We start from the raw sequence: 22,164 nt of genomic DNA, 5'->3' as shown, positions 1-22,164 counted from the left end.
CGTACGTGAACACTTATTTAATGAGTAATAAATCCGTGTGAGGAATTTAATGTCACGAATTTAATGTCACGAATTTGTCACCTCGCGAGATTAAGTGTCACATGATTTTATTTTTGTAAGCAAATTTGTCTGCAGGAAAAATCCGCTATATGGTATTAGATGAGTGACTTACTATAGATATACAGATTATTTGTGTGTAGTATCGAGTTGAAAGGTTTTTTATCCATGGATTAAGGCATTGAAAGCCCCTCTTGAGGGACGATTGCAAAATCATTGCTACATGTAAACAACTTATTGCAGGATTTTTATTTGATGAATCTGACTGCATGACTCAAAATTATATCGCATATTACACACTTTGCCATTCTACTATAATGAGCTGAGCTCTGACAAGTGGCAAGTATATAAATATGCATAATATATTTTCTGCTACAAAAAGTCCAAATGCTTTCTTATTAATGCATGGCACAAGTACTGCTCTAAAATTTTGTGTTCATTATAGTTTTGTGCTCATTATAGTTTTGTGCTTATAAAAGTTTTGTGTTGTGTGTACTTCATTCATTATGTGCTTCAATGGCAACTACACAGGACAAAAATAATACCCCATAATTGCGTGCAAAAAAAAAAGACCAGATCTGTGAAAAGAAATCTTATAGCATTTCTAATAACATGTGCTTGGCAACTCATAACTTGACTTATGAATGAGGTACCATTGAAATTGAAATTTGGTCATGCTATTTTGCCTAATGTAATTATTTTAAGATGGTTTGTTTAAATGTAAAAGTTTTGATTAGTCAGATTTTGAAATTTTGAAAGGCTAAGACCTCTTTTTGTATATCTAGTTGCAAATATTGTTACGTTAAGTATACAATGTCAGTTCCAATACATCATGTCATATCTTTGCTGATATTCTAGTATTCCTATGTATGTACCATACAGTAAAGTAATATTCCGTAATCATTGTTTCTATAGAGAAGAAATTTGCTTGCATCACTTCAGAAAAGCTTAAATAATGCTAAGAATCAACATGGAAAAATACCCGTTCGTTTCATTAAGATTTTACTAACTGGTTCTGGAGCAGCTGGTAAAACAAGTTTTAGTAATTTACTAATGAAGAAACCAATCAATAAAGATCATCACAGTACTAAAGTGGTTCAAAGCAAACATGCCATATCAATCACAAAAGCTGCATTAGTTGAGTCAAAACATACACATGGTCAAGAGATTCTTTGGCTTGAAATGGATGATAATGCTCAGATTACTCACCTGAGACAAGTGCTACTTCCATCAAGCACTCCTGAACACCAGAAACTTCACCCACAGAACACACCACCACAGAAAAGGCATAATGAACCTAAGGTAACTGATAATAGGCAGATAAGTGCAGTTGATGCTAATATCAAACAAAAATATGAAATAAAACAAGTCACACAGCTTTCAATCACCCAACGATTTGCTGCTTTGTTTCAAAGTTCAGTGAAAAGTGAAAAATTAGAAAGTTTTAAGGCTTTAGCAAAAAATTCTACTTCTAGTATTAGCACACATACAAGCAATTCCACTCCACTAACATATCACCCTGGAGAAGTGCTGAACATTATCACAATACTTGATACAGGTGGGCAGCCTGAGTATGTACATTTATTGCCCACAGTAAATATACACCCAATGATAACATTTATTGTTCATGACTTATCCAGAAATCTTGAAGATCAAGTGTTGGTGGAGTACAGTGAACATGGAAAACACATTTTTGAGCCTTATCATCTCCAATACTCCAACTTTGACATGATCAAATTTCTCATGTCATCAAACAATGATGCTTTGGAAAGACCTACATCACAAGTTCCACAGTTGGTGACAGTACCTGGAAATGATACTAATTCATATCTATGTTGTGTGGGGACTCATGCTGACAAAGTTTGTTCAGATGTTGTTCATAAGATTAACAGTAGGCTGGTAAACATGGTTGAGAAGCTTGACTGTAAAGCTACTGTATGGCGAAACAAAGATAGTGGTGTCTTATTCCCAGTAGACAACACAACTGCTGGAAGGGAGAATACAGAAGACCCAACGGCAAAATTAATTCGCAATGAAATTGAAACATTGTCTTTGAAAAAAGATGTCTATGAATTACCCATTACCTGGATGTTATTAGAACTTGAAATACGTCAGGTGTGCACTGGAAGAGGAACAGCTTACATTTCTTTTCAAGAATGTGTCTCAATTGCTTCACAAAGTAACCTGATCACTGATGTGGAGCAAGTGAGAAGTGCTCTACTCTATCATCACCTGTTAGGAGTTTTGTTGTACTACCCTGAGGTGTCTGGTTTGTGTGATTATATCATCATTGATCACCAGTGGCTTTTTGATAGGCTTAGTAAAATAGTGTGTTTTACCTTTAAGAAATCACTTTCAAACCAGTCAGCTACAAATAAGCTTAAGCACAGTGGAATATTGTCAAAAGAACTTCTACAAAGTTTGCAGTGGGAGGATGACTTGAAACAAGATTATTTTGTTTCTCTTCTTGTTGTAATGAAAATAATATCTCCAATACCAAGAGAAGATGGTGATGGAGAGGATTACTTTATTCCATATGTTCTACCAACCTACACCAGTCAACCAACAGGTGATCTCATACTATCCCAATATGGATGCCTACAAGGTGAACCACTACTGATTCAGTTTGTTTCTAACCTTCTTCCAAGAGGATTTTTCTGTTGTTTAATAGTTGAGATAATGCAACACTTACCAAGAGGCTGGAGTCATTTATTCACCCAAAATGAAGTTTGCCATTCTTTCAGTAATTTGATAACATTTCGTTTGCCACATGCATACCTTCTGTCACTGCTGGATAAATTGTCATATTTGGAAGTTCAAATACGACATGAAGAAAAAGATTATCATAAAAAGTGTCCTATCCACTTGTCAGTACAGGATATTCTTGCTAGTGCATTAGAGAATGTTTGTGAGCAATTAAATTTTAATAATGGTCGACTCCAATATGGATTCCATTGTCAATGTGGAAAGTCAGATGATAAACATATAGCAATACTCACCACTTTGTCTCCTCCATTTGATTATGCTCAGTGCAGTCATGGTAGAGTAACATCCACCAAGTTGCAGCATTCTCACATAGTTTGGCTCACAGAGGTGAAGTGTTACAAATTATGTGTTCACATTATGATAAACTGTTTTTATGCAGAAGTTTGATGAAACAGCAAACAGAGCAGCAGAAGATCAAAATGGTCAGTTATTGGGATGCTATTTATACTAACAAGTACACAGTAGCTATGCATTGTTAAAAGCCTCACACACATTCTATCTCTAAAATGTCCATCTCACATATATACCTCTGACTCTTTAAAATATGAATATATGTACAGTAGGATAGATAAAGGAGCTAGTGTTTATTGGAGCTTGTCTGAAGGTTTTTTCATAACACAATTTCAGAGTACTATCAATAGGATTCAACCTCCATTATAACTTTGATTATGAAATAATTATGATTACGTTTTGGCCATAACATTGCTCAGTATAGAGAATGATATGCAAATAAGGATGTACAGTAATAATGTGACATAAAGAATGAGTATTCATATAACCAGTAGGTATTAATTTTGTGTAATTTTAGCAACAATAGGATTCTGGTACAAAAATAGTGTTAGTATAGTAAATTTTGCATTGTGACTCCAGTATGCAGGCAAGTTATGCATCACTGGTCTTCATATACATATACATACAGTACGCATGATACATTGTATACATGAATGTGTGCAGTACTTATGCATGTATGGTTGTGCATTTACATGTTGCAATGGATATGTACATTGGTGTGATTTCTTTACAGATTATGGATTACCAGAATACAAGGTGTTTACCGACTATTATAGTAAACTAGTGGACACCATACCTGCCTGTGATCTCTCTCATTACTTTGTATCAGAGAATGTGATCTCACTGACAGATCATGAGGAGATCACTAAACCAACAACTCCATCACACAGAACTGCTCAACTGCTACTGAACAAAGTGTTATACATGCTAAAGGAACATAAAAGTGTTGACTGTTTTAACAGGATGGTTTCTATCATGGAACATCATGGTGATAGTGCCACTCGTGCTTTATCACAAGAAATTCAATCAAGACTTTTGAAAATTAATAGTTGTCAACAAGGTATTATACACTGTACTAATCAGCATTATTGAAACTACTTATTGTATGTAATATTTTAGACTTGTTAGAGCCACATTCTACCACTCTGGAAGCAGCTCCTCCACTGAATATTGTTCCAGGCCAACTTATCATCGAAGGTCAGTTTGGTGTGTAACTATACCAGTGTATGTGAAATATTTTGTGGCCAGAATAATGAAATCAAGTATAAATGAGTGTATAAGGTGTATACGCACTATAGGTGCTGCGGTTACAGGTAGAATGTGCACACCACCTTCATTAAATCCACAACTATGACAGTCCATCTATGTGATGTCCATATACTTAATACAGAATAGTTGGTAACACATAGCCATTTCTTCTCTTGTTCAGATATGAAAACTACAGTCAGAGAATTCAACACTTCAACAACCACAAAAATCTCTATGAGTAGTAATTGATTTTACAGTTCTATTAACCCTTAGTTTCCCACACCATAGAAAAATGGACAAAAATTAATGGGTTTAGTGTTTTTAATAATAATATATATTTATATGAAATAATATTATGTAACAGAAATGGTCATAATAGAATTTCTTTTAATAAACAACAATTATACATGTAAGCCATCATTGGCAGTGTTTCTACTACATATTGACCTCTCAGAAATCATAATTAATTTTATCGTATATCCCGTTTTTGGTTCTCCCTTGATCCAGCATTCCGTGTACCTTATAGTGTGAACAACCACTTATAGACTTCTGGATTTGACACTGCCTATACATAACTGATGCTTTATGTAGCTAGGAACCAGCCTCTTATGCCTATTTTTCTCCTGTTTGCTGTAGTGCTCATAAATTTATACTAAGTATTGTGCTCTCAACATTACGTTTAACGTTCAATGTCTTTAATGCAATATGCAATAAAAGGCAGTTACAGTTCAGAGGTGTTGCCAGGAGTATCTGGAAGGAGTTCGAGCATGGATGCCTTTGTGGAAAGCCTGAGTGCTTCCCCTGGACCACATTTGAATGAAAATGATGCATACACAAATTGTACCCTTGGGCAGAAAGCGTCTGTTGTCGTATAACTACGTAGCTAAACCTACATACTGTTGTTTATGCAGCTTATAGAAACTATAAACCTATTGTAATACTAATCTTCTCTTCCAAATGGCAACATACTGACAGCCAGCTTCACTGAACTCCTTAGCACAAGGTAGCCCTCCACATTTCAGTCCCTTAGTTGGCAATACTTTCTCTGGGTATATATTAGTCTCAGTCAGTCCTCTTGTTGATGGTCAGCAACTTCACACTTGGCTTGTACTCCAATACTTATTTTAAAGACATCACATGCCTGCAACATGTGACAAATAAAATAAACAAAACATTTATCATGTAAACCAACTATTCACAATTTGTGCTAACCTAACACACGCATAATCTGACCACTCAAGTTCATCGCAGCTGCTGCCTTGTAATATGTCTGAATGGTCATTCATCATTTCCACTGTGAATCACATGTGCAATTGATCACAATACTTGATTCAGCATTAATGCCCTCAAAAGTAGCGAATAGCCATGCCAGTGTACAAGTAGTTACCGGAGGGCTCCAGGGCTGCATAAGATTTGCTGTAATCACATAACATGACCACTCAAGTTCATCGCAGCTGCTGTCTTGTAATATGTCTCAATAGTCATTCTCCATTACCACCATGCATCGCGTGTGCAATTGATCACGTGATACAATACTTGATTCATGATTGATTCAGGATTAATGTGACCCTCAAAAGTAGTAAAGAGCTGTGCCAGTGTGCAAGTAGCTACTGGAGGGCTCCAGGACTCCAGGGCTGTATAAAATTGCTGTAATTATTACTTTTTAAAAAAAATCTGCTTCTGAACGGGGGTTTGTCCTAACCATCTAAACCCCACTGGCTACACCCTTGCAGTTGCTATGGTTTAGGTTAGAAATTGGTTTATGCACTCAAATTAAACAAATTAGTTGGTTGTTATTTTAAGATAATCGATAATTCTGCAATCAGAGATGCATGTACACAGACTATCATAGTATGTTTCCTGAAATATTCTAAATATTTTGCAAGCATTATTTTTCATGCTTTCAGGTACCTATTATTCTCAAAAATCTGCCAAAATAATAGGCTGCTTGCTGTATGTGTACATGATTAGTAATTTCTTGTATATTGAGTTGATAATATCAATGTGTGCAAGGCTGTGAATTATTTTGAAAGTATCTGTGCTGCTAAACTACTGTACCTCAAGAAATATTACATTTATTGTATTTTAAGTGGGTGTTTGGTGAGGACTGTTGTAAAGACTGTGAAATAATTGGGTATCCTCAACTCTACTTGTTATAGACCTCCAGTCTCCAGAGTATTTGGTGATCATCAAACACTACAGTAAACTGGTTGATGCTCTGACTGCTAAGACACTAAGCCATTACTTTGTGTCACACAAGATCATATCAACAAAAGAAGAGGAAGAAATCACAAAGCCTACTACATCATCAGTACGAGCAGCTACTCTATTGCTCAGTAGGGTGATTAATCCCTTGAGGGCAGGGTTTGAAAATTGTACTGACAATTTTTATATATTTCTTAACATCACTGAGCAATATGGAAATGGGGATATTAGACATCTATCAACAACCATCAGAAAGAAAGTGAATCAGATGAAAACAGAAGCTGAAGTGAAAGGTGTGTATGTGTAATGTGGCCTCAAATCAAGTACCCTGTCATAATTGTTTACTTTCCAATATATTTATTCACAAGCAAGTAAATATACAGTTTGTGTAACCTTTGCATAATCCATGTGGATCCTACCCATCTACCTTTTAAAACTTAAGATTAATTATTGATACTGAACCATTTTAATATCTTCTGGTACAATGCAAATACTTGGTCAATTGTTAGCATATATTTATGAAGAGTCATGTGTTTATAGTTTGGTCAGTAACAGAAATTTTGTATAATTGGTTTTAAAATGAAATCTGCTGTCTTTTGTATCTTATGTGTTGCCACTAGGGACCCGTCGATTTCGCCAGCAAAATATTTGGCATAATGGTTGGGTAAAAGCAATGAGCAAAATGCTGGCATAATAGGTGCAATTTTTGTGAAGTGGACATAAAAATTTCACAAAAGATCGAGATACTTTAATAGAACAGTCAGACACGCTAAAATATCGACAATGCATAGCTAATTGTTACAGGAACAACAAGTGACAATCGAGATACCCTAATAAAACAGTCACACATGTTAAGCAATATTAGCTGGCTTCTTGCTTTACATGTTAGAAGTAATTTCTGATCGAGATACTCTAATAGAACAGTCACTTTAAGGTGAAACTGTAGCTTTGCACTTGGAAATATTCAATTAACAAAGATCAGTGCTAAGCAAAATTTATAATTCTTGAGCAATATATGGAGCATAATAGGTGAAAAATAAAAGAATTGCTGGAAAGAAAAATAGGTAGAAAAAAAAGCAAAATAGACTGGTCCCTAGTTGCCACTGTGACAGTATACGATACATCGATAGTAGCGATATAACAAGGTGGTGATATAATATTATATAGCCAGTCATTTATATTGATGGTTGTGCAATAGTGGCGCTGCATAGTATAATAATGTGGGGGAGGCCAGACCTGTGGCATTTGGCATTTAATTAAGTTATGTGTTGATGGTGAAGTGTGGTAAACAAGCTAACTCCAAAAGTAAACTAGGAGGTTTTTTAGGTTTCAATGTAATGCCAGCCACTTGTCTCAACTGTAAAGCAGTAAAACCTGATAAACAAGAGTAGCTTTTGCTTGTGGTATACATCCAACTTAAACTTACAATGAAGAGTATGTATATGCAAATGTTACAGTTAGTTCTATATTGTGATATACGTTCATATTGTGACATAAACCTTGGTGATATATGATATAGAGTTTTTCTATATCATGGCAGCACTAATATGCATCATTACAAGTTCACATGTAAAGATCTTTGTCAGGAACAGATTTTGCTTCGCTCACTGGTTTCCGTTACCAAAGCAGAACAGTCGCTGTTTCACTCATGCAAGTCATAACTATGGGAAGCTTTATTAATACATTAAATAACACGATTACCATTTTCAGAGGTGCTTGTACATTGGAAGGTTCTGGGAGAAGGGTAGGTAACGACCTGAAATTCATAGGTCACTTCTGAAATTATTTCTGAAAGATGAAATATTGACAGAAATTTTGTACATTTGAAATATGAAAGTTGTTGATGTTTGAATGAGTGTAACGGGAGTTTACAAAAATCTACAAAAATTTAATTATGAATTTGTACTTTTTAAGTATATAAAACAAATGCATGACAGCAATTACTACAATTAGAATCCACAAAACAAACTATACTACAATTAAGAAAATACAACTATAGGGAAAGAGGATCAACACCTTGCAGAGCCCAATGTCTTTAAATCATTCTAGATTTTGTAATTAACAAATTTCTATTTTGGAGTAATGGAGTAAGATGAACTGAAATGTTCTTGAAGGGTGAAAATGGACACCTATATTTAAAAATTCATAAACGATTTTGGCTCTTTACCTACCTCTTCATTCTGAGCAAAGCAGTTTTGTGATTAATCAAAGTTAGGTACTTTGTACAATAAGTAATCTGCTGTATTTAGTCATTAACTTAGCCATAGCCAAGAATTTTGGCTTCAAATTGTGTTGACTGTTCTATTAGAGTATATCGATCTTTTCATTGAAATAGCTGACTAGTTTCCGGAAACCAGTAAAACTCCTTAGAACTGAACCTGGATAAAACAAATAGCGCTTCATTGTCTGGGCATTATTGGTGATATCAAGACACACGGTAGTGTGTCGTGCGGCCCAAGAAGCCAGCGCGCCACACCGTGAGTATATTTACAGGAAGAAAGAAAACGTCATTTTCACACCTTTGTATCTCGGTGATCCCTTATCCGATTGCAACCAAATTTGCTACAGAGTTGCCCGCCAGCCAGGGGAGTCTACATTCCAATTTGAAGGAAATCGCTCCAGTTATTTCCGAGATACGAGCTGCCAAAGTTTCAATTTTTTCTTGGTTTTTTTTTTTTTTCTTTCTTCGTGTTTTCGTACACTTGCAAAAATTGCTATAAAACACAAACGCGTACTCCGATCGCCTTGACATTTGGCACACAGAAAGGGCGTCCAAAGGCGAATCTTGGCATCAAATGTGGTGCAAATCCGATGAATGGTTCAGGAGTTATGACCGATTATTCGCGTAAAACAAGATTGGTGTGTTGTCACGCCTACAGGGTAAACCGCTTCATGGAATGAGTTGAAAATTGCTATGTAGATGGAGTAACCATCGTAGGAGTGCCTTTTGGTAGTTTGAAAGGAATTGAGATAAAGTCCATGGAGATATGACACAAAACCCAACCTGTGTCACAATTACGCGATCGATTTTTATGAATAAAAAAGTATTAGTTTTCACGCCTACTAGGCAAACTGCTTAGAGCAATGAGCTGTAAATCGGTGTATAACTGGAATAATCTTCATAGAAAGTCCTCGCAGTACTACAGAAGAATCAGATCGCAAACCACTGAGTTATGAGTCGAAAGCCAACTCCGTGTAGCAAATGCGAGATGGACATACTCTAATAGAACAGTCTCCCTAATAGAGCATTCGGCTAATTTATTTACTCCATTATAGAATTCTATTACATTACAAGTTATTCTGTAGGGAGTTCAGCTGCAAACAGTTAATCTTATAGACAGTTCAGCAAGAAGCAATTCACCCTGCATGTGGAGAGTTAAGCAAATATATCACTGTAGAAATTCAGAACATTACAAGTCACACTGAAGAGAGTTCAGCTATAAACGAGTCATGCACCCTGTAGAGAATTCAGCTACAATTAAGTCACTCTCTAGAGAATTCAGCTACACACAAGTCACTGTGGAGAGAGTTCAGCTACAAACAAATTGCCCTGTAAAGAGATCAGCTGCAAACAAAACACTTTGCAGAGAGTTCAGCTACAAACAAATCAACCTTTAGAACGATCAGCAACAAACAAATCAGCTGGTAGAGAGATCAGATCAACCTGCAGAGAGATCAGCTACAAACAAATCAGCTTGTAGAGAGATCAGTTACACACAAATCAACCGGTAGAGAGATAAGCTAGAAACAAATCACCCTGTAGAGAGTTCAGCTACAAAAAATCACCCTGTAGAGACATCATATAGAAACTAGACACAATGTAAGGAGTTCAGCTACAAGCAATCACCCTGTAGAGAGTTCAGCTAAAACAAATAAAACCTGCAGAGAGATCAACTACAAACAAATCACCTTATAGAGAGTTCAACTACAAACAAATTACCCTGTAGAGAGATCGGCTACAGACAAATCAACCTGCAGAGAGATCAGCTACACACAAATCAACTTGTAGAGAGATCAGCTACAAGCAAATCACCCTGTAGAGAGATCAGCTAGAAACTAGACACAATGTAAGGAGTTCAGCTACAAGCAAATCACCCTGTAGAGAGTTCAGCTACAAGCAAATCAACCTGTAGAGCGATCAGCTAGAAACAAATCACCCTGAAGAGAGGTCAGCTACAAAAATCACCTTCTAGAGAGATCAACTACAAACAAAACACTTTGCAGAGAGTTCAGCTACAAACAAATCAATCTTTAGAGCGATCAGCAACAAACAAATCAACTTGTAGAGAAATCATCTAGAAACAAATCAACCTGCAGAGAGATCAGCTACAAACAAATCAGCTTGTAGAGAGATCTGTAACACACAAATCAACCTGTAGAGAGATAAGGTAGAAACAAACCACCCTGTAGAGAGTTCAGCTAAAACAAATCAACCTGCAGAGAGATCAGCTACAAACAAATCACCTTATAGATAGTTCAGCCACAAACAAATTACCTAGTAGAGAGATCGGCTACAAACAAATCAACCTGCAGAGAGATCAGCTACATACAAATCAACTTGTAGAGAGATCAGCTACAAACAAATCACCCTGTAGAGAGATCAGTTAGAAGCTAGACACAATGTAAGGAGTTCAGCTACAAATAAATCACCCTGTAGAGAGTTCAGCTAAAACAAATCAACCTGCAGAGAGATCAGCTACAAACAAATCACCTTATGACAGTTCAGCTACAAAAAAATTACCTTGTAAAGAGATCGGCTACAAACAAATCAACCTGCAGAGAGATCAGCTACACACAAATCAACTTGTAGAGAGATCAGCTACAAACAAATCACCCTGTAGAGAGATCAGTTAGAAGCTAGACACAATGTAAGGAGTTCAGCTACAAATAAATCACCCTGTAGAGAGTTCAGCTACAAGCAAATCAACCTGTAGAGCGATCAGCTAGAAACAAATCACCCTGAAGAGAGGTCAGCTACAAAAATCACCTTCTAGAGAGATCAACTACAAACAAAACACTTTGCAGAGAGTTCAGCTACAAACAAATCAATCTTTAGAGCGATCAGCAACAAACAAATCAACTTGTAGAGAAATCATCTAGAAACAAATCAACCTGCAGAGAGATCAGCTACAAACAAATCAGCTTGTAGAGAGATCTGTAACACACAAATCAACCTGTAGAGAGATAAGGTAGAAACAAACCACCCTGTAGAGAGTTCAGCTAAAACAAATCAACCTGCAGAGAGATCAGCTACAAACAAATCACCTTATAGATAGTTCAGCCACAAACAAATTACCTAGTAGAGAGATCAGCTACAAACAAATCAACCTGCAGAGAGATCAGCTACATACAAATCAACTTGTAGAGAGATCAGCTACAAACAAATCACCCTGTAGAGAGATCAGTTAGAAGCTAGACACAATGTAAGGAGTTCAGCTACAAATAAATCACCCTGTAGAGAGTTCAGCTAAAACAAATCAACCTGCAGAGAGATCAGCTACAAACAAATCACCTTATGACAGTTCAGCTACAAAAAAATTACCTTGTAAAGAGATCGGCTACAAACAAATCAACCTGCAGAGAGATCAGCTACACACAAATCAACTTGTAGAGAGATCAGCTACAAACAAATCACCCTGTAGAGATATCAGCTATAAGCTAGACACAATGTAAGGAGTTCAGCTACAAATAAATCATCCTGTAGAGAGTTCAGCTAAAACAAATCAACCTGCAGAGAGATCAGCTACAAACAAATCACCTTATGACAGTTCAGCTACAAAAAAATTACTTTGTAAAGAGATCGGCTACAAACAAATCAACCTGCAGAGAGATCAGCTACACACAAATCAACTTGTAGAGATATCAGCTACAAACAAATCACCCTGTAGAGAGATCAGCTAGAAACTAGACACAATGTAAGGAGTTCAACTACAAGCAAATCACCCTTTAGTGAGTTCAGCTACAAACAAATCAACCTGCATGCAGTGAGATCACCTACAAAAAAGCACCTTGTACAGAGTTCAGTTACAAACAAATTACCCCGTAGAGAGATCAGCTAGAAGAATTCACCTTGTAGGGAGTTCAGCAACAAAGAAACCACCATGTAGAGAGTTCAGCTGCAAACAAATCACCCTGTAGAAAATTCAGTTACAAACATATCGCCCAGTAGAAAGATCAACTAGAAGAAGTTACCTTGTAGAGAGTTCAGCTACAAAGAAACCATTTTGTAAAGAGTTCAGCTGCAAACAAATCACGTGTACAGAATTCAGCTACAAACAAATCACCCTGTAGAGAGATCAGCTAGAAGAAGTTATCTTGTAGACAGTTCAGCTACAAACAATTCACCCAGTGCATAGATCAGTTAGAAGCAGTTTCCTTGTAGAGAGTTCAGCTACAAACAAATCACCCTGTAGAAAGATCAGCTAGATTAATTCACCTTGCAGAGATTTCAGCTACAAAGAAACCACCATGTAGAGAGTTCAGCTGTAAACAAGTCGTGCTGTAGAAAATTCAGCTACAAACAAATCACCCAGTAGAAAGATCAGATAGAAGAAGTTACCTTGTAGAGAGTTCAGCTACAAAGAAACCATTCTGTAAAGAGCTCAGCTGCAAACAAATCACATGTACAGAATTCAGCTACAAACAAATCACCCTGTAGAGAGATCAGCTAGAAGAAGTTACCTTGTAGATATTTCAGCTAACCCTGTAGAGAGATCAGCTAGAAGAAGAGTTACCTTGTAGATAGTTTAGCTGCAAACAATTCACCCTATAGAGAGATCAGCTAGAAGAAGTCACCTTGTAGATAGTTCAGCTACAAACAAATCACCCTGTAGAGAGATCAGGTGGAGAAGAGTTATAGTTCAGCTGCAAACAATTCATGATCAGTTAGAAGAAGTCACCTCGTAGAGTGTTAAGTTACAAAGAAACCACCATGCAGAGAGTTCTGTAATAAATATATGTATTATATATGTAACTTGTACATTTACCAAAAATTTTAAAAGTATTTAACATCTGCTTCATCTTTTCTTCTTCCTGTGGTAAAGAAAAAACGATAGGTTAAAAAGCCCCAAAGCCGGCCATAGTTGGGGTATACAGATACAAAAAGAAGTGAAATCTAATCCAAAACAGCCAAGCTGTAAAAAAAGTGTGCAGCCCTCAAAAAGGCTATGGAGAAAAAATATGTGAAATCCAAGGTGGTGGCCAAGAAATGGCTGTGAGTAGGTTAATGGTAAAAATTTTAATAACGACAATTCAGGTGAATTTTGTGCCAAGACCAAGCAGCACCAAATTCACCTGAATTGTTGTTATTAAAATTTTTACCATTAACCTACCATCACAGCCATTTCTTGGCCGCCACCTTGGATTTCACATTTTTTTTCACCATAGCCCTTTTGAGGGCCACACACTTTTTTACAGCTTGGCTATTTTGGATTAGATTTAATGTTACATTATATATTATGCAATTAAATGATTGCATGGAAGCCTATAATATTGTTTCCCACAAGTGTGTGCTTGTTGAAACATTACATATGCACTAATGATAGTAGGTTTTGTGAAGGTATTCTCAATTATATGTGATCATTGTGTGTTACAGGTAGTGGTGATAAGAGTGCAGTACTAACCAAACAGATGGACAACAAATGATCACAACTGAACAATTTTACACATGTTTACACATTATTTAGTAGTTTAGTTATAAAGGGTTTTTTCCTCAGCTGAGGTTTTTCCCTACAAAAATATATTGTTGTTATAGTAACATATACCTACAGCCCATTATAGTAATTATTTATTGTTTTTCACATAATTATGTTATTGAGTTGCACTTTATATTACAAGTTGTGTATCTATATCAAAACTTAAAATGAAAGAAATCTACTTATGAAGGGAAGATTTAGTGTGGAGGGTGCTTCGGTGATTAAATACCTCAGCCTCTTCAAAAACTTTATTATACGTGAGCTGGTAGATATTGGTGATGTATGAGGTCTAGAAAACCTCCTCCAAAACGTTAGCAAGGACGCTACAAGTGCAATTACATTTTAAGCATAGCAATGAAATGATGGAGTGGGACCCACAGAGTATGCTGGAATGATTTATAAATATTATAATATAAATGGCAAGAATAATTCCAGAGCAATAGGACAATTTTCAAAAATAATTTCATAAAATAAATTTTACTTGCATTATAATATCTCTTGAAAATATTTCTCAAACACTGCATATTAGGGACCCGCCGATTATGCTGGCATAATTTTGAGCATAATAGGTACCTAAAAGCATTGAGCATAATGCCAGCATAATAGGTTAAATATTTGTACAATAGTGTAAACTCTTGCTGGGAAAATGACAATTGCAAAATAAGATCGATATACTCTAATAGAGCAGTCAGTAACTCTAATAGAACAATCGTCAAACTGACTGTTCTATTAGAGTATATCGATCTTGTCTCTTACATGCAGGCATGCAGCAAGAATTTATTATTTGTGTTCCAGCCACTCATTTTTTTCTTTCTATATAGTGTTAAACTAGTAGCAAAGCATATGAACTAAGGCATGAACATTGAGCATAATCGAGCATAATAGGTAAATATTGAGCATTAATTTAAGCATAATAGGTGAATTTTTGAGCAGTGCAGCATAGCATAATAGGTAAAATTATGAGCGTAATCGGCGGGTCCCTATAGCATATATATACCTGAAATAAAAGATTAATCATGAGATACTTACTGCAGCAGAGTGCTGCATGCGAATAAAGTAGTCAACCAAATACAGTGTGACTGCTCTATTAGAGTATCTCAAATTTTAAGCTACAATACGTGAATTTTTGAAAGCCACCCATATTGGCACAGTTGCAGAGCTTTCATGCAATCGACAAAGCATGAAATTGAGAATATACTATATTCAGCTTAATAATTATTTTCTGGAATTATTCACAAAGTTTCTTCAGGAACTTACAGCAGCTAAATTATAGCAGTTATAATGAAAGGCTAGTTGTTATGGCAATATAATATGATATATCATACATGGCATGGGAGAGAAAATCATCAAGCATTATGCCAGTATAATAGACAAATAATTTGAGCATAATAAATTGAATCAACACTTGCAATTATATAGTACAATGCATACAACATATGTGACCGGATTTGCAAAAAGGTACCTTTCCACACATTTGACATACCAGCAAACAAAATGTCATAACTGTTGACTCCTTGCACTGATTGACTTTCTGTTTGTATCAAAATGTAACCAACTAATGTAGGCATATTCATAGAAAATTGCAGACACATGCTTGCAATGATACAAACGTTACAACATTTGGAAGTTGAAAAAATGGGTCAAATTTTATGTGTGAAAAAGGTACCTTTTCGCAAATCCAGTCACATATATTGTTACCTTTGATCTCTGAACCTTAAACTTCTCTTAACTGACCTTTGCATTGTATGTGCACAATATATGTAGTAATAGTACCAAACATCCTTGTTTTATTTTGATGTTGAAATTCTAATTCTTATGCTTGGTAAATCTTTATTAAGAGCTTTTGGAATACCGTTCCAAAGGAAACTTATAAAATCTTTCAGTTTTAGCTACATATTAAATTGTTGTGGCTGTTAGTGTGCTTTCATTAACAGCTGCAGCTTCAATGATATAAAGTTGAAGTTCAAGTGGTCTAGGAGTTGGTTATAGCAAGAGTAAATAATGGAAGAGAGATTATCCAACTGCCATATACTGCATCAAAAATGAGCACGTCAAGTAGAGAAGCCAACCTGTAGTGCTTTCAAAGGGAAGTAATAAACACCTTCTAGCTCAGACTGTTTGACTTCAAATCATGCCTGGACACTTCAAACAGTCTGAGCTAGCAGGTGTTTATTACTTCATTCAACACTGCCTTTGAAAGCACTACAGGATGGCTTCTCTACTTGATGTGCTCATTTTTGATTCAGTATATGGCAGTTGGATACTCTCTCTTCCATTACTTACTCTTGGTTATAGGTTAAAGAATATTAATGATGGATGTTCTATTAGTGCAGTTGACTGTTATTACAGTATTTCAATGTTTAGCAGTGCACCAGTTTTACCCATGAAATATAATTTGTGACTGGGTCTGTGAAACAGGGCATGTGGGCACAAACTACACCCTGTCACTCTACAGGTCCTATCTCAGTACTGGAACAGAATATTTACATTCTGTAACTTGCATCATAAAATCAATTAAATACTTACTATGAACTAAACATTGCATTGCCATAGCATAATGATACATAACGTTATGAGTGATGAACGTTTGAAAAAATCATGTGCCCACAGGCCCTATTTTTGAAGGCCCAGTCACATTTGTTCCCCTCTTGTTGAATTCTAGAAGAGATTCTATCATAGTTTTTCTCTCTTTTCACTCTTTCTATCTTTGCAATGCCCATATATGCATATTTTAGCTGCTGTATACTGTAGCTTCTACTATATAGCACATAGTAAAATTTAGGAGGGGTGCTTCAACCCCTACCCATGCTCCCCCTAAATCTGCCCTTGTAATAATGCACCAGTGGTATCAGTCGGATGATTATTAAATCTAATAAGATTTCATTGAATTTGCAAATTGGGTATATATATAATTTAATGTGTATGATTTTATTACAATAGATGCCACTCTACAACTTTTATTGAGAATTTTTGTAGGATTGCTACACCATTAATTTAGGCACCAGTAGAAAAAGTTATGGACAAAAGATTGTTGTATGATGGTTATACAACAAAACTACTTCCATGACGTAGATGAGGGATATATAAAAAGCTCTTGCTCTAATAGATTTGTATAAAGATTGCTGACCCAATAAAATATTATGAATAAAGTTGGTTTCATTCTTAAGTCAAAAAATGTATAGCAGAAACTATTGGTGGGAAAGCATGGGATAATGAACAGAACAGACACTAGGTGACTAACCATTCATCATGGTTTATTAGAGCATATTTTTTCGATTATCAACTGATTGAAGATTGGTTAGGTTGATTTGTAGCAATGTAACTATTAAACAGTTGCGATATTATTGTCATTCAAAAAGTGCAGATTTAATAGTCAAACATGAGGAAAAAGTCATAAAATTAATTTTGAGCATAATTATGAGCATACAGTGTAATAGACAGGATATTTGAGCACAGGTGAAGACTTGTGCTTATTTTGAATGCAATCACCTAGTTTTTTTTCTATGTACAGCATACATACCTAATTACGAATGATATAGGTATTTTCTTTTAACCATTGCACATTAAAAATCATAAAATTCTCCAATTCCAAACTGTTGGAACAGGCCAAATCAATGGCTGGATCTTGTAAATTACACTTGTGATGACTTGATCTGGATCCTCTTACATATCACTGCCGACCGAAGTAAGGAATAAGACTATAAAGTTGACCGTGTTTCTCAGGGATCAGTGTTGCAAGCCTTTTGTGACAACAGTTGCAGCTGAACCAATCCCATCACAGGAGGAATACATCAATGGAGACAAAGTTCCCCTCAGTCTCCACTTCACTTACTCACTCATGACTCAACATACATACATTATCTTCTTATCTAGTAATTATTTGTTTTCCATACTATAATTATGAATCCATCTCCGTGCAGTATTATATTAATTGTGATCATTATTTCTGTCTTTGTTCTCATGGATAGGCTTAAGCCAATTATACTTTGAAAATAGCCTATTATGCTTTTGAGTAGTCCTGAAATTATCCTTTGAAAATCAAGATTATGCTCTATGGCTGGCTGTATATATCAGCCTTTCCTAACTAGTGTATATTGACTGCTGTAGCAGAGTATCTCCATCTTATGTTAAATAATTGACCAAAAAACAATTTCAAACAATGTAAAGTAATATTGCACATTTTCTTGATATGCAATGAAGTAATAATGTGTAGTGTGTATGTATTTTTATTAGTTTTTTTGCATTGTGTATTTTTTATTAAAAATCTATTCCTATTTATAATTATGCTGGCATAATATTAATGCTTGATCCCTATTATGCTCAAAATCATGCCAGCACAATTGGCACAAGTCTATGTACCAAAAATAATTTTGCACTTCTCAATGATAGTGTAAAGGTAATAATAATTATTGTAAAAACTATAAAATTACGTATATAGGTAAATGATACAATGTAAAATGTAATATTAAAAGGTGAAAGGTAATGTTCTCTAATAAAGCATGATCATGTCAACCAACTACCTGAATACTCTATTAGAGTTTTGACTGTTCTATTAGAGTAGATTAATCTTTTACCATCAGCCTGTGACATGCACACTCACAGGATAATTGCTAGCATTATGCTGAACACTTAGGCATACACACTATTCTCAAATAGTTTAACCAGCATAATAGGCAGATGTCTAATCATCAGGAGACCTCAGTAGAAGTCATCAAATGTTTGTATTAACTCTAGTTTTATCATGACTACTACATAAAATGTATACAGAACAACAACCATCAACTGTAATACACACAATTGGAGTGTACATGTATTATTGTTGATTATGAAGATTTGATGAAGGCCTAACCATCACATAAAGTACAATTGTTGACTATCATTGTATTGTGGAGTATTATTGTTCATCATCACATGTACACTGGCAGAAATAGTTTATTGTATCTATCAAATATTTCTTTTAGGAACAATCTGTGTTTACAACATGTATCAGATGTCTTATAGATTTACTCTACGTACCAAGATTGTACCAAATGCACATTGTTAGGCTTCACCAAAATCATTGTTTTGAGTCTTCTACATGTGTGCATGCATCATTTGCAATGGATGATGGATAGTTAATGGTTTAGGTAATATTTTGCTTTAAACATTCTGGCCACTATAGCTAATATAACCTATCTATGATTATTCCTTGTTTACATCAGTAATAATATTATTATAATCTTAGTGTCTTTTCAGCAATATATTTTATCATGTTATGTTTGCTTACAGTATATACATTACCATGCATGTAGCTAGCAGGTTGGTTTAAACAGTTATTGCAGTAAGGAGCTTTACAGACAGATACAAGCAAAATACTTACAAATTAGTACAACAGGAGAGAATTTCAAAGAGTGCGTAACTCAAAGTCAAGGTATAGATGCCACTCTGGTTACTGGAACATTGACTACAAGTCAACCACAACAGCTAATTACAAATTCAAAAATATTACATAAGTAATAATTTCTACTGAACATTTGATCAAATTATTATTTAAATGTGGGAATAATGTTTGAAGAACAATAGGTCTGGGGAATCTATTTCCTAGAAAAAAAATACACTTCAAATTATAGCCGCTATGTACGTATGATTAACTAGTTGGTAAGGAAAACTACTACTGTAATTGATAAGCAATCAGTCAATATACTGATAACCTATAATTAGTATTATAGAGCTCATGAGATGTTATATATAGGTCACATAATTACAGTAATAATGTTCACTTGGATAACTACTGATATAATATACTATAGCTTATGTGCAAGCTATATGGTGCGTACATCATGTGTGTACTATAATAAATATTTCCCATGGCCAGCTTGTGTATTCCAGATCTCCTAGGCTTTAGTTTACAATTTTTTCCCTATTTATTAAGGCTTTACAGCACAAGTTCTGAACAGGGGCGGATCCAGAGTTTCGAAAGAGGGAGGGCACCTTTCTGAAAAACAGTTGAATTCCAAAAAAACTTGCTGAAAACCAGTTGAAGACCAAAAAAAAAAAAAAAAAAGGTCACAACAATAATAGCTAGTTATCCTTACCTACTATATCACGTCTGTTATGTAAAATAAAATCCTATTTGTAGCTTCATAGGTAAGCTACACTGCCTCATGAACATTGTGACTGCTTTATTAGATTAATTGACTGCTCTATTAGAGTATATCGATCTTGTATGCAATTTCTTGAAGGGGGGGGGGGGGGGGCATTTGCCCCAAATGCCCCATCCTGGATCCGCCACTGCTGAAGGTCTGTAGAACACATGATCCTACAGCATGTTTAATTGTTACACAATAATTGTTTGGAAAGGAGAAAAAATCCATGACTGGATCTGGGCAGCCTCGAACCTGCAGCCTTCCAATTAATGTTTGAATGCTAACAGGAGCCTGCCACGCGGTCAGGATGTTTTCTCCTAGTCAATGAATCTTTCGATAATACAAAGCTAATGTGCAGGCTAGGTAATAGTCTAAAATGGCTTAAATATTTTATTAATATTTTATTATTAAATATTTTATTTATTTTATTTAATTGTTTAAATATTTTATCAGTTTCCACATAAATTTGTACTTTCCAACTAAGGGATAATAGGTGAGCAACTCCTTAATATTATACCAGGCCACCATGATAATTATTATATATACCATTATCTCAATATTTATCTATGTCAAAATACGTATATAGCTATGATATGTGTATAAAGTACATGTATGGCAATTCTATATTCATTTGACTCAATGTCGCTATGACATGGGATAAGGTGTTGACAATAATTATAACCCTTTCTGAGGGAAGTATGTACCAAGCTTATAGCTTGTGCATGTGTTAAACCAGTTAAGTATAACTGAAAAATATCCTTAGTATCCACTATCAAGCAACATTGTCGACACTGATTTGCAATTTGTAGCTACGTATATGAATCAGTGCCAATGCTGTTGAGTATCAATTCAACAATTTCAACATTCAAACACATCACTAGGCATTTTCTCTATGAAAATAGTATGAAAATTCGTGTAATGTTCATGGAATATTCATACCACCATAGTATGAATTTTAACAGATTCGTGATCACATGCGGCTATCGCAAAAATTTTTGTGCAGATTTCATGCAACGCTTGTTATGTATAAAAACATTTTCATGGCATAATTTCATACACTTTTATACCATGAAATTACATGAAATGTGGTCGGTCATATTTCATGTAATTTTCATGGTAAAAGTGTATGAAATGATGCCATAAAAATGTTTTCATACACAACAAGCATGTTGCATTAAATTTGCATGAAAATTAAAATTTTGCAGTGGTATGAATCTGTGAATTTTCATGCTATTTTCATAGAGAAAATGACTAGTAGTGTGCACACATGTATCTCAATTACAGCTTCTCTGTGCATGTTTTGTATAGACTCATTCATGGATAGCACATATAGCTACACTTAAGGAGCTGTAACATAGAAGAGGAGAGAAACTATTGCCTTACACTGGATCTGCCTTTGCTCAACAATCATGGGTTCATGGCTTTATCTGTCTAACACAATTTTTCTTGGCAGTGGCTATATACAGTTTACATGCAGGCACTTAACAGTACATGTTCTCAACCCCATCATGAATGGGAGGCTATTAAACTTGGACTGGACACTGGACTGGATTTTGGAGATTTGTGATCAAATTGAGTCTCTCGCTGTTATTTATGCCTACCAATTATGTGGCTGCTACTTAATTAACATTTCAATTTAATCACCTATATAATTAAGTAGCTATAATATTCACTGAAAATCAGGTTACATTGATATATAACTCTATTGTAATATAGTTTCCTCAAGCAGCTTCTTGTGTAGCTGTGCTCAACTTGCAATCTATTAAGATGCTTATAAT

The 22,164-nt window shown here is 35.2% G+C and overlaps 2 protein-coding genes across 2 annotated transcripts in view; both read left to right on the top strand.

The window, feature by feature from the left end:
- The window catches only part of LOC136257927 (probable serine/threonine-protein kinase DDB_G0271682), a 150,176-nt gene that overhangs the window by 66,704 nt on the left and 61,308 nt on the right, over positions 1–22,164 (top strand). The window lies entirely within an intron of this gene.
- Positions 1,622–14,429, top strand: LOC136257924 (uncharacterized). The gene is made up of 6 exons (XM_066051250.1): positions 1,622–3,150; positions 3,203–3,245; positions 3,848–4,174; positions 4,234–4,311; positions 6,522–6,860; positions 14,162–14,429. The coding sequence occupies exons 1-6, from the start codon at positions 1,666–1,668 to the stop codon at positions 14,209–14,211; spliced, it is 2,322 nt and encodes a 773-aa protein (XP_065907322.1). The 5' UTR covers positions 1,622–1,665; the 3' UTR covers positions 14,212–14,429.

Source organism: Dysidea avara, chromosome 6 (genome assembly GCF_963678975.1).
Source record: "Dysidea avara chromosome 6, odDysAvar1.4, whole genome shotgun sequence".
Taxonomy (NCBI): Eukaryota; Metazoa; Porifera; class Demospongiae; order Dictyoceratida; family Dysideidae; genus Dysidea; species Dysidea avara.
Note: the sequence above shows the minus strand (reverse complement) of the source record. Positions and strands in the feature narration are given on the sequence as shown.

Excerpts from the sequence above, each read along its gene's own strand:
- LOC136257924 (XM_066051250.1), top strand. The coding sequence starts at position 1,666 with ATGATAACATTTATTGTTCATGACTTATCCAGAAATCTTGAAGATCAA. Across the intron at positions 4,175-4,233 it reads AATTAATAGTTGTCAACAAG|ACTTGTTAGAGCCACATTCT; the intron begins GTATTATACACT and ends GTAATATTTTAG. Across the intron at positions 4,312-6,521 it reads AGGCCAACTTATCATCGAAG|ACCTCCAGTCTCCAGAGTAT; the intron begins GTCAGTTTGGTG and ends TACTTGTTATAG.